The sequence below is a fragment of the Salminus brasiliensis genome, chromosome 12 (assembly GCF_030463535.1).
Source record: "Salminus brasiliensis chromosome 12, fSalBra1.hap2, whole genome shotgun sequence".
NCBI classification, from domain to species: Eukaryota; Metazoa; Chordata; class Actinopteri; order Characiformes; family Bryconidae; genus Salminus; species Salminus brasiliensis.
Window position 1 is genome coordinate 25,001 of NC_132889.1, and position 15,487 is coordinate 40,487.

Below are 15,487 nucleotides of genomic sequence, written 5' to 3' on the forward strand. Positions count from 1 at the left end.
GACTGACCCTAAACACACACACACACACACACACACACACATACAGAAACAGACACAGACACAGACACAGAGAGAATCATAGCACACTGCTATGATTCAGCGTGATCAACTTCACTGAAAAAGGAGAAACCTCTGAAAGGGTCCTAACTCAAACTGCCGGCTGGTAACCTTCAACTGATCTGCACATCTTTCTGTAGTGACCACAGGTCACGTAACAGTAACACTCAGAAACCTGTAGGATGACTTCAGTCGGGGGAAATTTCAGAAGTTCTTAGGGCAAGGTGTAGAAAGCGGGATGAGAGTGATTGGACAGTACCGCACCCTTACACTCCACTTTATAAAATGTTAAATAGCTTTTTGATTCTTTTTCTAATTTATAATTTCATAATTTGGCGGGACGTATGGTCTTTAATATGCATTTCTCTTTACCTCTGTCAGTCACACTGACAAGGACATGGACTAAGGACAGTATGGACAGTAAGGACAGACTAAGATGCTTTGCTGTGTAGGGCAGAACTGAAACATCAGAAATGGGCTTAATCCACGAGAGCATTTCTTTCTCTATGTGGTGAATGTGTGGACCGTTAAATAAAGCACTCGCTGTGTGAGTTAACCTACAGCCAATTAATCCCAGTCATGCTGCTAGTCATTGGCAGCCGGGGCCCCAAGAGAGCACATTTGGCTTTGCTCTGTCCAGGGTGGGTAGATGGCACTTTAATTTTCCCCCAAATCACTCCAGTGCGATACTGGCCTTTGCATTGGAGCCAGGTACACAAAATTCTCATCCTTTCTTTTCCACCGTCTGACACAGGTTCTTACCCGCATCTCAGCGTGTCTCAGACTGAAGACCCTCCTCTTCAGAGAATACTTGGGCGAATAGTGGTCACCTTATTGACTTGTGCTTAGTAATGTCTAAAGCTTAGAGGTATCTTTGAATTATTAGTCTATTCAAACTAGCTAACTAAAGAAAAAACAAGGTCTTTCTTGGGTCGCTCTGGATAAGCTGCAAATCTGCTCATTGCTGCAAATGTAAATTCTAAATCCCAAAGTTGAATTAGTGAACAGTGTCATCTGGCTGCTTTTCTGTCCTGAATCGAAAGAGTTTAATTATGGCCTAATCTACTGGACCAGGTTCATAACCTTCCTTCAACAGGGTCTCAGCTTCCTGTGTGTGTCTAAAAGTGTTAGTGTGTCTTTGTGTGTATGAGTACTGACTCTCTGTCCGGCGGCGTTTCTTGGCAGGTGTCACAAGGGGCAAACGAGTCACTGTGTCTCTGGACCCCAAACGAAGGGAGCGGTCATACATCATCACACAGCTGCTTCTCAGACCACCACACACATGCTGCAGGTAACTCAACCTAGAGAGAGAGAGAGAGAGAATGTAAACAAAATAAAATCTGACATTAGGCTCAGTGTTTTTTTCTGTATGCATATAAGCGGTGTGTGTGTGTGTGTGTGTGTGTGTGTGTGTGAGTGAGAGAGAGAGAGAGAGAGAGAGAGAGAGACATACAGCTGGGTGCGATCCTGCTGTACGAGTTTAAAGCTGAATTCACTGAGGATCTCCAGAAATCTCAGATTAGAACGGTCACCTTCATCAGAACCCCGCAGAGAGAACTGGATGCCATCCCTACACACACACGCACACACACTCTTTCTAAACAGATATAATGCTGTGAAGTGAAGGGTCGGTAGTGCTTCCAGCTGATAATAAATCACGTGAGAAACCGTACCACTGCTCTACTGTTCAATCATCCGTTATCCTTTATTTACACCATAACCAAAGATTGCACTTCTTTTTTAGCTTTTAGTTCTACAGTGTTTCAGCTCTGGGTGTGTGACTTTAACTACCGTCCTGATTTCAGTCCAAACACTACTGTCGAACCCTGACTGCTGGAGTTACACTGAGGTCAGCATTTCTTCATTATATCACCTACAATCATACAGGAACGTGTAGAACTCACATCTTTAATCTGTACTTTTATCTGTATAATACTTTTATCTGTATAATAAGATTTCTTTTACTTGTATTATTTATATCGTGTATATATATTGGTAATTTATCTACGTTTTGCCTCTGAAAGTCTTGCTATCCCTTTGCTGCCATGACACTAATTTTCTTATCTTATCGTGTAAACGTAAATACAACTCAGTTCCTCATCACCAACACACGTCCCTGTAATACTTCAATAATCCTTCAGGATTAATAACATGTGCGTGCAGGAGACTTACTGGTGCAGAGCTAAGAGAGGTTTACGGATGAGCTGCAGGTTGATACCAAAACTCATAGCAAGTCTTTTAGCCAGATCTCTGATCTCCCTCATCTCCCCATCCTGCTTCTCATCTCCTAAAGAAGAAAACAGCTACATGCGCACACACACACGCGCACACGCACACGCACACGCACAGGAACGCTAATGTCTACTAAACTACTGGTAGCTGGGAACATAGATCTCCTAATGCACAACCCAAATTTAGATATAACGGGTTCTGGCTGAATCAGTGCTAAAAATCACTACGAAAAATGTTTCAAACATGTTTCAAATCTGTAACAAATCTCAACCGCATTTTCTGCTCTCCTCCCTCTCACACACCTGCTGCAGGCTGAGGCAGACGGTCCTGGCGCTCTCCACCGCACTGATGACTTTTGATTTGCTCAGCGTCTCCTTTATTATGTCACCAAAATCTCTGTAAAACTACACAAAACATCTTTCAGTACCTTCACAGAACCCATGGTGTCAGTCGGTCTCTCGTCCGGCCCAGTTTTAATCATAATCAATCATAATTCCATTTACACTCCCAGATCAGTGAAGAGATCCATTACAGCACAGGCCGTACATCAGCTTCTGTGGTTCTGAGCTCTGGGAGGTCTGATATGTGAATGTGTATGCTGTATTTAAAAGCCTCCACTTAATCCGCAGAGAAATGCCTCATATTTAACCTGGTGTTTACAGGAACACACCTTATTGTAGTTTCTGAAGACGTCGGTAGCGGCCCCGAGGTTGAACACACCATATATGAGGAGTTTGCAATATCCTGCCAGCTGGCTCCTTCTGCGCCTAAGAGCACCTAGCTTCATCATCTCCTCCTCATCCTCTTCTGCAGGAGGACAAAGGTGAGAGTGAAACTAAGGGACTTGCCACGCCCCTGAATCGCTGCTGTCCGAGATAACCTATACCTCCCATACCACACTCCATCCAAAACTGTTACTGTGTACTTATTAGAGCCTGATGAGTAAAAATTTGATCCATAATAAATAATTACATTCAGTCCTATACATGAGATCTGACCTCTCCCAAGTGTGTTACTTGACTGTATCACAGTTAGGTTCTGTACCTTCAGCATTATCATCAGCATCAGTGAAGATGTAGTCCAACAGGAATGAGGCCATCTCAGCCCTGAGAGTCTCATCTGGAGGAAAACTCACACTCTGCAGCTCTGACACCTCTGCCCCCTCCACCTGCTGCCCGAACACCACCAGCACGTCACATAAACACTCAAACGCCTGTGAGATTGACCAGCAGAGAGTGAGTGAGGGAGAGTGAGAGAGATAAAAAGAGATAGAGAAATAGACAGAGAGAGATATTCACTTGGTCTCTGACATGACTCTGATGCAGTGGGAGACAACTCTGACACATAACACAGAAGGAGCGAACCATTTTCTCCAGCTTCTTCAAAACAGCCTGAGAGAGAAAGAGGGAGGAAGGGGTTACAGGTGTATGGATCAGTATTAGTGTCATAGAGAGTGCAGTTACTCTACCCTGTCTGTTTGAACAGCTTCATCTGAGATCTTCACCCTCTCCCAGAGCAGCTGGAACATGGCACACTTGAGAGCCGGCACCATCAACTACAACACACACACACACACACACACAGTACCTGACACTGTATAATGTTTGTAATTGTGTGTGTGTGTGTGTGTGTGTGCGCGCTTGTTACCTCTTTGTCAATCTCTCTGGTTTCCACGCCAGTCTTCAGCAGAGTGAAGCATGGCTCAAACAGATTCCAGGCGGTCAGATCTCTGGCACTAAGAGGAAAAAACAGGAGTGAAAACTTCTCTAAAGAGTTGGATAAACACACTTAAACCCACCTGCTAAAGACCGCCAGCCTCTTCAAGGAGGTTGCAGCAGTGTACACTTCATCCTCATCAGCCAAGCCCTGACACACACACACACACACACACACACACACACATTACGGTCATTCTGGGTTGGATGATATCCTGTGAGGGTGGGGGGTGGGGGGGGGCGAGGGACTGTGGTGTGAAAAGTGTCACAACCAGGGAAGGACTGGCAGTGAGTGCGGTGTGCTCCAGTCAATGAGAACACAAGGAGAAAGAAGCCGAGGAAGAAGCGAAAGAACTCCCTAAATCCAGTCTTATCATGCATCTACGTGTGTGTTTGTGGTGCAGTGGCATAATACAGTTTTTAGCAGAACATACTGGCATACACTCCACCATAATATCTACGTTTTCATTGGTTTCTTACGTTTTCATTCAAACTATATATTTAATAAATAATAATATTTATGTACTTCCAGCTCCCTCTGCAGAACAGACCATTCCTGCTGGCCTCATATCCGACCCACTCCTTCACACATATGCTTTTCTCTTTTTTTCGTTTTTCAACACATTTCAGTGCACAAAACATTTAACTGCTTGCTTCCTGCAGACATCCACATCCATGTTTTTTGGGATTACTAAACCCTTTCTCACACAGTCTCTCATCATTCTCCCTCACTTCTGATGTGAGTTTTCTTGACAAAACGAGAGAAAACAGACTTGTCTGTGATTTTTCCTGGAACGGTTGTAAAGGGTGACCTGTAGTCGTTGAACAGGTGTAAAATGTGCAAACCACGATTTAAACATTCACAATTACAAGAGATCCAGTTGTGTAGTGTGAACAGCACAGTGACCTGGCGACTCAAGTGGTGTAAATTTAAAAAGCCATAAATTAACTACAGCTCATCTCTTTCTGCAGCATCCTGAGATCGTATGGAGCTCACACTCACTCTCTCACCAAGCTCACAGTCCAATGATGGGGTTTCTGGGGTTTAATGAAAGGTGACTTAAGCAGTAATGGAGGTTTGTGCTGGGAGCTGAAGGGTGCAGTGATCACCTGCAGGATATCAGAGAAGTGTGCGATAAACTTTTCCAGTGTTGTGTCCAGCAGCTGGCTAACGGCTCTCTCGGCACGAGCTGAGAAGGTGTAGCGGTCTGAACAAAGTGCATACAGAACCCGAACACACGCCTCCAACACACGCTCCTCATGATGCTTCTCCACAACCTCACACACCTGAGAGAGCAGTAGCTCCAAACACTGCGAGAGAGAGAGAGAGAGACAGAGAGAGATGATCACATCAGAAAACTTGGCAGGTTCTTGTGTTTAGACATAGTCACCCGGAGCAGCAGCACTGATTGGCTAACAGTCTTGTATATATTCAGGCAATGTGTGTGTGTGTTTGCGGGCAAGTGTGTGTAGACAAAAAGGGTGCACTGTAGGAGGGTCAATGCCCAAGGAAGAACAGAACTGTAAAAGTGCTAAAAGGCCTGTTGATCTAGAACCCAAATAGCTTGAAAGGTGCAGTGACAACACTGCCTCCTCACTCCGCAGTTTGTTTCTGTCTGGATGTGAAGTCAGTGTTTAAGAATGCGTTATAAAGAGCATAGAACTCAGTCAGTACCTTCTCCAGGCGACCGGTGCTGCCATAGGCCTCCAGCTCAAAATACAGCGGCACTTTCAGCAGACAGCTCACCTTCTCAACATCTGCAGAGTACTGAGAGAGAAAAAAAAAATCAGAATCAGAATTATTGGCCAAGTATATTCACAAACACAAAAAATTTGTTCCGGCTGTTAGTGACTCTGTAGTGTTAACATAGTGTTAATATACAGCTACATATAATTTACAGACAATACACAGAGAAGAATAGTATACACAGTATACACAGACTTTACAAGAACATGTACATTACAGAGAGAGAGAGAGAGAGAGAGAGAGAGCTCTGCATTCAAACATCAGATTTTTATTTATTTTACTGCATTTCATGAGGAGAGTTTCACCTTGGCCAGCAGCAGTGGCAGCAGGGGTATGAAATGATGTGTGATTCGTCTTTTCTCTTGAGCCTGGAGCTTCCTGCTTTTCATACTCAGATTCTAAAACACACAGTAGTACCGATTAGCCAGCGCAGACACCGCCCGTACACCACCCATGCACCAACCGGACACCTCCTCACAGCAAAGATGACAATATTTAGACTTTTCATTAACATAGCAAAATTCTCTACACCCTCCCAGACCTTCTTCGCAGGTAAGCGTGATGCAGGGGGTGTGGCTTCTGCTGCCTGTCTGATTGCACTAATCATGATCTCAATCAGAGCAGCCTCTTCATCATCTTCCAGCCCTGACACACACACACACACACACACACACACACACACACACACACACACACACACAGAGAGATTTTTGATCAGAAAACAAACATCTGGAGCTGACAAGTGAGGGAGAACAACTGAAAGGAGACCAGACTGACCCAGGCCCTCTGCTCTCTCCTGAAGTAATAGTGAAGTCATCGTCTCCCAGTCTCTCAGCTCCACCCCCGCCACCCTCCAAAGACTATCCACCAGGTATGCAGCATGCTCATGATACTGATAGACACACACACACAGACAAAAGTGCAGCGAGAACTTTAGAAAACATTTCTGAAAGACTTTTTGGAACTTTACCTAGTAATGGAGTAATGGTGTCGGGTAGCGTTGTTACCTTGCTCTGGATAAAGAAGGATGTGAGGAGGTTGAGAAAAGTCACACTGCCCTTTTCTTTCCCTTCTGACAAGTGATTTATCTCACCACACAACCTACTCACACACACACACACACACACACACACACACACACACACCAATGATGATGATGGTGATGATGATGATGACGATGACGATGATGATGAATTGGAAACTCACAAATTATAAAGGAACTCTCCAGCTATGGAGGCCAGTCCTCTGTGTGCTGCGAAAACAAGCGGATACACACAACTACACTCCTCTTCACTCAAACCGTCTTCCATCCCCCTGCACGCACACACACACACACACACACACACACACACAATTACAGAACACTGGAAAACAATCACACCCACCAACACCTACAAACACTTAGACACTCACTGTCTGATGAGCAGCAGCAGTCTGACCGTCTCCTCAGCCACTTCAGAATCTCTGTCCAGCACCATGTTCAACAACCTCTCCTTTAAAACAACTGAACATAATTAACACACCCACCAACACAGCCACTAACACTCACCCTAGCTCACCCACACTAGCACACCCACCTTAACACACCACACACTCACACAGCCACTAACACTAGCACACCCATCAACACCCACTGGGAACCTAAATCTGCCTTTTCTTGCTAATTAAGTGAATCTGGCTCCTCAGGCCCCTCTGTGTAAATGTACAAAGTATGTCTTATAAATATTTTCCCATGGTCTAATAAATGTCTGCAGCATTTCACCAGTATTGCTCTCCTCTCTATGTAGAATACGCAGTCCAGCATGGCATGTGTGTGCATTCCCTGGATGCCCATCCAACAGAAAAATGGATAACCTTCTCTAAAAGGGTCATCACATAAAATGGGACATGTTTTAAGTTGGCCATGGACACAGTGGTGTCTTCCACAACACTACCAGTATGTGTAGTAAACATTTCACTGAGGACAGCTTCAGTAACTTTATTCAGAACACAAGCTGCTACAAAGTGAGGAGAAGCCCGGCTAATCCCCCCGGCAATGAGGTACTGTGACAAAGAGCCAGCTGGTCCTCTCTGTGTGGGCAGAGCTAGGTCTGCAGGGTCTAGAGCAGAGTTGAATAACCAGCCTGTACCTCTCGTGGTAAAGCTCCACTCAGATGATAACTGAAGTATTAGCTCCTGTAGTCCAGGTATGTGACAGTTCTGTGGGGTTAGGGTCCAAACTTGATGCTCAAAGTGAGCTCCATTATGTTGTGTATTTATATATGAACGGTAAATCAATTACAAATATCTCAGAACGTCAATAAACTAAGAATCTCTGAAATCACAGCCGCAATAAAGTAAAGTAAAAAAACTAAAAAACACATTTTCTTTCTAAAGTTGTCTGCGTTGTTGAGGTCACTTAGAAAAAGATTTGCTTGTCAGTCAAGTACAGTCATTTGAATCCTTCTTCTTTCCTCTCAAAAATCCTTAAACATTTTGTCTACAATCAACTGTCTCTCTTTCTCACTCAAAACAATCGACAGGCCCCTAACCAGTCTGGCTTTAAACCGGCGCCCTCTACTAAAACTGCTCTCATTGCTGTTAGAGAAGCTCCCTGCAGCAAAATCTGCCAAACTCATCAGTCCTGATTCACCTCGACCTCTCTGCAGCCTTTGATACAGTGAACCACAAAATCCTCCTGTCTGTCCTTGCCAGCCTTGGTATTACCGGCTCTTTACGGTGACTGTTTGCATCGCACCTGGAGGGGCACTCATGACAAGGGGACACATTCGCTCATCGTTGTCTGGTGGACAACGTTTCACTCTCTTGGTGAAGTAATATCCTTCCATGGACTCTTACCACTGTTACTCCAACAACACTTAACTCATCCTTTCTTTCCCACCGTCTGACACACAGGTTTCTGCTCGCATTTGAGCATGTCTCGATGTCTTCTTGGATGGTAGCTCACCACCTTAAACTCAACCGCTCGCTCGCTGTCTTCAAACACAGACTGAAGACCCTCCTCTTCCGAGAGTACTGAGGCAGAGTGTAGAGGGTGTGGAGTATTGTGTCTCCATACTGACTTCTGCGCTTAGTTGGATCTTTAGGATCCTAGCTGATACATTCTAGCTAAGGATATTTTCTGAGTAAACAGTGAAGCACTTCTGTAAGTCGCCCTGGATAAGAGCTTCTGCTAAATGCTTTCAATGTAAATGTAATGCAAATTAAAACGATGTACAGAGAGATTTGATGAGCACATTTAGCCATGTGTTTTTATCATATTTCTGCTTTGTGTTTTCTATTTAAACTTTGCTGAATGTTTCACTTCACACCAAAATTTCATATTAAAATAAATAATAATAATGTATTTAAATGTGTTCCCAGGGGCTTTAAAGCTTCAGCCCACCTTAAAGCGATTGGTAAAGAGTTCCAAACGGCCAATAAAGTCCTTCTCTTCATACAGCCTCTGCAGTGACAACACAGACTGCATACGAACACTGGCTTGCTGCAGCAATCAGAACACACACACACACACACACACACACACACAAATAAATGCATAAGTGCCATGATACTGCTGAATATTAGAAGATGTAGAGGTGTGGCTGTGGGACAATCTGAAGTTTGGTTAATTTTGGTACATTTAAACTGAGTCAGTTTCCACTGTGCAGCACTTTTTACTATAACAAACATCCCTCTCACCCATGCACTAACAACAACAACAACAACAACAACAACAACGTTAATCAGTGTGAAGGAGGTACAGCGGAGCCAGTACAGTTTCTGGGAGATCAGAGGAAGGCTCAAGAGTGGACAGAAGGCGTCAGATTAGCGGGAAAGTTCAAAAAGCAGAGTGGACTTAGTTCAGATTCAGAAATGAAGGAACTGTCGGCCATTTCTGTTTAACAGGACTTTAACGCAAAGCTGCGCATCCCTTTTAAAAACCATACTGCCTAAAAGATGTATTCACTAGGTTTGTGTGTGTATGTGAACACCTTGTCATGCAGCATCCAGCCCAGGTACTTGAGGTACCCATCATTAAGGAACGTAGCAGGGTTTTTTTTGAGCCACACCCTCATCTCCGCCACACAGAGAGCTCGGATCTCTGGAACTTTGTCTCTGTAGCGATGCACAAACACGCCCTTGAAAATGGCGTTCATCAGAGAACGCAGCTCCTCCTGATGCTCCAGCAGCTACATGCAGAACATACAATACATATAGGGTGGATATTACATAATTATTGTTAAATAATGTTCTGAGCAGCACGGCTATCAGCAGCACTGAGAGGACACCTCATTGTAAGAGTTCTGCAGCTCCTCCAGTCTCTCTGTGGCCTGGTGTTGAGGGCTCTTGTTTTTCTCCAGCTGACAGCGTCTGTGCGCCACCTCTGCCTGAGCAGACACCACTGTAGCCACCTCCACTACTGCAGACATAAGATGCATCGCTACACACACACACACACACACACACACTTTTTTTTTAGATCATAAAACACAAAACTGAGCAAAAAGGGTTCCATATAGAACTGTGCGAAGGATTTTTTACACCAACTGACCCCTTTCTATTGTTATATATTCTATAAAAGAACTGTCTACAAAACATTTTCCTTTTATATAAAGAACTATTTAGGCAAAGAACCTTTAATTCATTCCAGTGGTTCTTTGAATTTTCAGAATTCGAAATAGAACCATCCGCTTCACTAAAGAACCACTGCAGAAACCTTTTTATGAGTACCAGACAGAATACAGTGGGGTTCATGCCCTAGTCAAATGTTCTTAAAAGCAGCATAGTCTTGAGATCTTAACTGGTAGAGGGTGTTTGTTGTGATGCTTGCTTAACCGTTTATGACTCCTCTCAGGGGAGACGCACCCCTGATCAGTAACTCTAACAGCAGACGCTAAGCAGGAAACTGGTTGAGGAAGACCCAGGATATCGAGTACAACAGAAAGTGTCTTATTCCTCACCTGGCTGTGGCCTCCAGGAGCGGGTTGTGATTACTAATTAGAAAAACCTAGAGTGAGAGAAGGACCCTTACCGAGGAGCGTGCTGGTGTGTCTGAAAGCTCGGACCTGTGAATCGGCCAGGCCCGTGAGGAACGCCACCAGAGAGGAAAACAGGAACTCATCATACAGCAGACTGTTCTGGCAACACCGCACCAACTGGGACACGAACTCACACAACCCCTCACGGAACCGTCGGCCCACAGAACCCCCAGCTACCACAGGGTAACTCCCCGAGCCCTGCAGGCCATTTTAACAATGATTTGACAATCAAAATCCTTATTAAGGTGGTGGATCTAACGGAGAACACAATTTGGGGTTTTCAGAGCCCTGAATGGCGTGAACCCATAATCACTACAGAGAGACTGCACTCTGCTCACCTCATTAAATTCTTTAGTCAGGTGACTGATGATGTCAGCATTTTGCATACTGGTGAACATCTCTGTGGTCACCAAACCTAAAAGAGAAAGGAGAATGGCATTATTCTTATATTCCATGTCCAGTTTTGACTTACACTGTTTTCGTCTAAATGTAACTTATTCCTGTCATACACATACCAATCAGTCATACACATACCAAACACAAATCCGGTTCCAAGTCATACACAAACGACGAGCTGGTCACTAACCCAACCAATCTCTTTTTCAATCTCTCATTTCCTAATTAAAAAAAAGAAATATCTGAACTACAGCACATAAGAGCTCAGTCTGGAGATCCAGATCGGAAACCCAGTATGAAGTCTTACCTTTGCAGCCACAGCACTGAACAACAAAATTAAAGAGCTCCCGAAGTCCCTCCTCACGGTCCTGCTTATAGTCATCCAGCCAGTCATCAACCACTGTCTGAAACAGACATCAGGAGTTCTCAGACCCCAGGCCTCTAACCAGTACCATTTCTGAAAATGTTAGTCTTTTATAAAATTTAAATATTTCACATTATTAGGGATAAAACAGAAGCGCCGTTGCTGAGTGTCAAGATCTGCACAGCCAGAGTTTCAGTGTGTGGGTATTGTAGTGAGGGAACACTGATTTACAAAAACATAGGGACATAAAAATGAGCTGTATCAAACTGATGAGGGTGAGAGATTCAGCACTGTACAGAATAATCAACACCATTCCAGCCTAGGTTTGGGTTAACCAAGCAACCATGTGTATTACATACTAAACACTCGCTTTAACCTGGAATGTCCCTTTTATTTACTTCCTACGTTCAGATTCTTTAGCTGTTTGTATTTACATTATTTTTTTAAAGTAACCTGAGCTTAAACATTGATTTTTTACATCATTTAGGACAGATCTGTTTGACTGGCATCTATAGCGGACTGTATACTCAGTGTGTACACTGAGGCTGTTTCTATCAGGTAGACCGCTCTCTCTGCAACGCTGCTTCCCCCAGAGCTTTTTCACTCTTTCTCCCTCTCACTCTCTCACCACAATGGCGCTGCGTCCAGAGCTCACAGCCTCATATAAGTGCCATGCAGCAGAATGGCTCCTCTCGCGCTCCCTCCTCGCCCCTCTCTCTCTCCTTCCTGTCTCTGCTGCAGAAGTGAGGGGGGCTGTCGGAGTATCGGGTTGGGACGTGCCAGAGCTGCTGGTCGAGCGACTCACTGTCCTCTGACGGAGCCTTTTGGGAGACTGTGGAGAAACGGTGTGAGAGGGAAGGTTTTTTGTGACATCTGATTTCTTCAGGATTGTGTGGACAGATCAAATCCAAAGTTTTCCAAACAGATTTGAGCCACCTTCATACGTGGTCCTAGATCAGATACATCATATCTGATTTGTGGGCATGTGCCATGAATGTAAACTGATCTTCTTTAATGTTTCTTTTTGCCTGTAGCCATGTGTTTAGTGCGGTCATCAGACGGCACTGGCAGCGCAAAAAACACAAATGGAGGTGAGGAACATTGTTGGTGACGGAGGCGACATGCATAATTGCATCAGTGTGAGATCAATGTGTGACAGATTCACACATACAGGTTACTCTTATCAATGAGCCATCAAGATCGCATCGGAGCAAAATATCAGAATTAATGAGGCTTGTAATGGGAATGTAGACTACGGTACAAGAGTGTGAGTGAGCGAGTGAGTACAGTGAGAGAGAGCAAATGGGCACACACTGCTGTTTCCAATGTTGTGTCCTGTTTTCTCTTGGAGATCCTCAGCTGGGGCTCGAAGTCTGTGTCCAAGATATCGTCCAGTTCCTCAGGGCTACTATTTCCATAACACACACACACACACACACACACACAGTATCTCCTTTTTTGTTGTTGTGAATCTGCAGTTGTTCTTTATACTGGATCAGAATTTCATGATAAACGGACCAATAGAAACGCTCTAAAGAGACGCTTTTACACTTACAATCGAGTGAACTGGTCAGTAATTCATTTATTTTTAAGCTCTATAAAAGGTATAACACAGACTTGTAAGACCTTTCATGTATAATTCTACTTTAAAATGAACTGTGTATCTCTCTACTGATCATGATTTCAGAATCTCTCCGAAATCTCAGTAAAGAAACAGTATCTGTTTTAGCTTTATTGGTCTGATCACCTTCGCAGCTCACAGTTAAAATCGCAGCACTGCTCAGTCATAATCAACAGGATGTCTACGTCCTTTATATTTAAAAACAACATACAGTACACTGTAAACCAGGAAAGTGTTAAATAGACCGAGCTACCTGTCCAGGTCAGAGTCTCCTTTCTCCATGCCTTCACTTTTATCCACAAACAGCTGCAGAAACAGAAAGGGTGCAGCTGCTGTTTCCAAATTCCTCAAAAGCAGAACGAAGCAAATGATACAAGCTTCTCAGTTTACCATTACACTGTTACACTTTTAACACTGAAAGAGGGCCTGTCTTCATTCAGTTAAATCCCTAATCTAAAATCCCCTGAGCCTGAGCCTGAACCTGAGTCTTAAATCGTGTTTTGTTAAACAAATTCGGTATTTGTAAATGTCCCTAAATTCATTGAAGGAGAATTCCTAAAATGATTTGATTGAACTTTTTAGTAGCCAGCCCAGCCCGACCCAGCCCAGCTCAGCCCAGCCCGACCCAGCTCAGCCAGCCCAGCTCAGCCCAGCCCGACCCAGCCCGGCCCAGCCCAGCCCAGCCCAGCTCAGCCCAGCCCGACCCAGCCCAGCCCAGCCCAGCTCGGCCCAGCTCGGCCCAGCCCAGCCCGGCCCAGCCCAGCCCGGCCCGACCCAGCTCAGCTCAGCTCAGCCCAGCTCAGCTCAGCTCAGCCCAGCTCAGCTCAGCTCAGCCCAGCCCAGCCCAGCCCAGCTCAGCCCAGCTCAGCCCAGCCCAGCCCAGCCCAGCCAGCCCAGCCCAGCCCGACCCAGCTCAGCCCGGCCTGATGAACCTTCAGCAGCAGAACCTCTCCGCGCTCTTCAGCCCGCAGTAGTTTATCAGGGAATGCTGGCTTATCTCTGTCCTGCTGATAAGTCTACAAATTCCACATCTTTCCCCACCAATTACTGCATCTCATAAACCGCATAACAGGGTACTAGACAATCAGAGAACCTGCAGAACTGTGGCACTACAACACTAAAGGAGAGGAACTCGAGAGGAACACTCGAGCAGCAGCAGCTAGTTGGCCGATTAGCATCGCCACCGTTCTCCTGTCCCTGACTTTAGACCCTTTAGCGGGAGATTTACCTCAGAATGAGTCGGGGGAGCGGCTCCACGCTGTCAGCAGGTCTGAGTGACCCGGTTCTCTTCTCTATCGGTACCGCTCGAACATTTTAGGCGCGATTTTAAGTCAGATTTGATTGGACAAAAAGGCCAAAACAAATGCTTGAACATGATTGGCTAATAGTAGCATTCAATAAAAGATGATTGGTTGTTTAGTATGTTTCCACCCGGCAACACGCCACAGATACAGTTTTCAGCCAATCAGAAAGCCGCTGTAATAACGGCAGCCCTAACTACTTCTATGGCCCTGCGCTCAGCAATGGCCCGCTTGTTCACCTGCACTCTTAACGCGGGTAAGGCGAGGGCTGCGCGGAGCACCACGGCAGCGGGACCGTCACTTTACCACAGTTATAGAAGCTAAACAGACACCGACTCTGAGTTTTTACTTACACATTTTATTTGTCATATACACAATTGCAAATATAGATATATAAAAATAGAGATCAAGAATAAAAAGTCTATATTTTTAATGTGCAATGTAGGATAAGGATGAGGATCTGGTAGGAATTTAGGGTATAAACTAAATATTCAAACGCATTTTCAATACAGTGCTGTGCAATAATCAGAAAGTATTAAATAGTAATATAAATGGTAGTAATGTAAGTATTTTAGTTTGTTCTTACTAAGCTAGTACTAATTAACACAAATTAACTGATACTAACTGATAACTGATACTAAGGCTAAATAAAAGGACCGGTATTGTCTTCCCTACTGAGTGTTTTCTCGCTCCCTTTGTAGTGCCCCACTTTTATCACAAAATTATGAATAATGACGTTCCACAAATGTAGCATTTTAGTGCACTAGTTTAGCTGTAGTTCAGCAGTTTTAAACTAGCCCTAGTGCACTACGAGGGGAACAAGGGGCTGTTGAAGATCTACCCTTAACATTTTGGCGCCATTGCAGTTCAGAACGCTATTGGTCGATGCGGTCACGCGGTGTGTTACGTTTTCTTGGTTTTCGCGCCACACAGAATCCCCACCCTTCTTTTCTAAGAATCACTCGCTGAGTGGTGGAACACAGCTGAGTCCTCGCGTTTTCATTGGTGGGGAGCGTTGGTACACTCGTGTTCT

General features: G+C 44.7%; 1 protein-coding gene across 1 annotated transcript in view; it reads right to left on the reverse strand.

Moving 5' to 3' along the window:
• LOC140574482 (cohesin subunit SA-3) overlaps positions 1-15,304 on the reverse strand; it is a 16,212-nt gene extending 908 nt beyond the window's left edge. Inside the window, exons 1-29 of the mRNA XM_072694331.1 lie at positions 15,296-15,304; positions 13,407-13,459; positions 12,847-12,940; positions 12,161-12,364; positions 11,476-11,572; positions 11,111-11,187; positions 10,766-10,970; positions 10,023-10,174; positions 9,726-9,923; positions 9,137-9,235; positions 7,165-7,244; positions 6,958-7,065; positions 6,759-6,852; positions 6,529-6,643; positions 6,293-6,396; positions 6,057-6,149; positions 5,680-5,772; positions 5,115-5,315; positions 4,088-4,155; positions 3,937-4,024; positions 3,758-3,844; positions 3,588-3,680; positions 3,334-3,502; positions 2,960-3,096; positions 2,592-2,693; positions 2,230-2,360; positions 1,511-1,627; positions 1,216-1,358; positions 1-8 (exon numbers count right to left, since the gene is read on the reverse strand). The exon at positions 1-8 is cut by the window's left edge and continues 140 nt beyond it. Coding sequence (XP_072550432.1) covers positions 1-8; positions 1,216-1,358; positions 1,511-1,627; positions 2,230-2,360; positions 2,592-2,693; positions 2,960-3,096; positions 3,334-3,502; positions 3,588-3,680; positions 3,758-3,844; positions 3,937-4,024; positions 4,088-4,155; positions 5,115-5,315; positions 5,680-5,772; positions 6,057-6,149; positions 6,293-6,396; positions 6,529-6,643; positions 6,759-6,852; positions 6,958-7,065; positions 7,165-7,244; positions 9,137-9,235; positions 9,726-9,923; positions 10,023-10,174; positions 10,766-10,970; positions 11,111-11,187; positions 11,476-11,572; positions 12,161-12,364; positions 12,847-12,940; positions 13,407-13,459; positions 15,296-15,304 — 3,219 coding nt within the window. The remainder of the gene's footprint in view (positions 9-1,215; positions 1,359-1,510; positions 1,628-2,229; positions 2,361-2,591; positions 2,694-2,959; positions 3,097-3,333; positions 3,503-3,587; positions 3,681-3,757; positions 3,845-3,936; positions 4,025-4,087; positions 4,156-5,114; positions 5,316-5,679; positions 5,773-6,056; positions 6,150-6,292; positions 6,397-6,528; positions 6,644-6,758; positions 6,853-6,957; positions 7,066-7,164; positions 7,245-9,136; positions 9,236-9,725; positions 9,924-10,022; positions 10,175-10,765; positions 10,971-11,110; positions 11,188-11,475; positions 11,573-12,160; positions 12,365-12,846; positions 12,941-13,406; positions 13,460-15,295) is intronic.
• Positions 15,305-15,487: the final 183 nt, after the last annotated feature.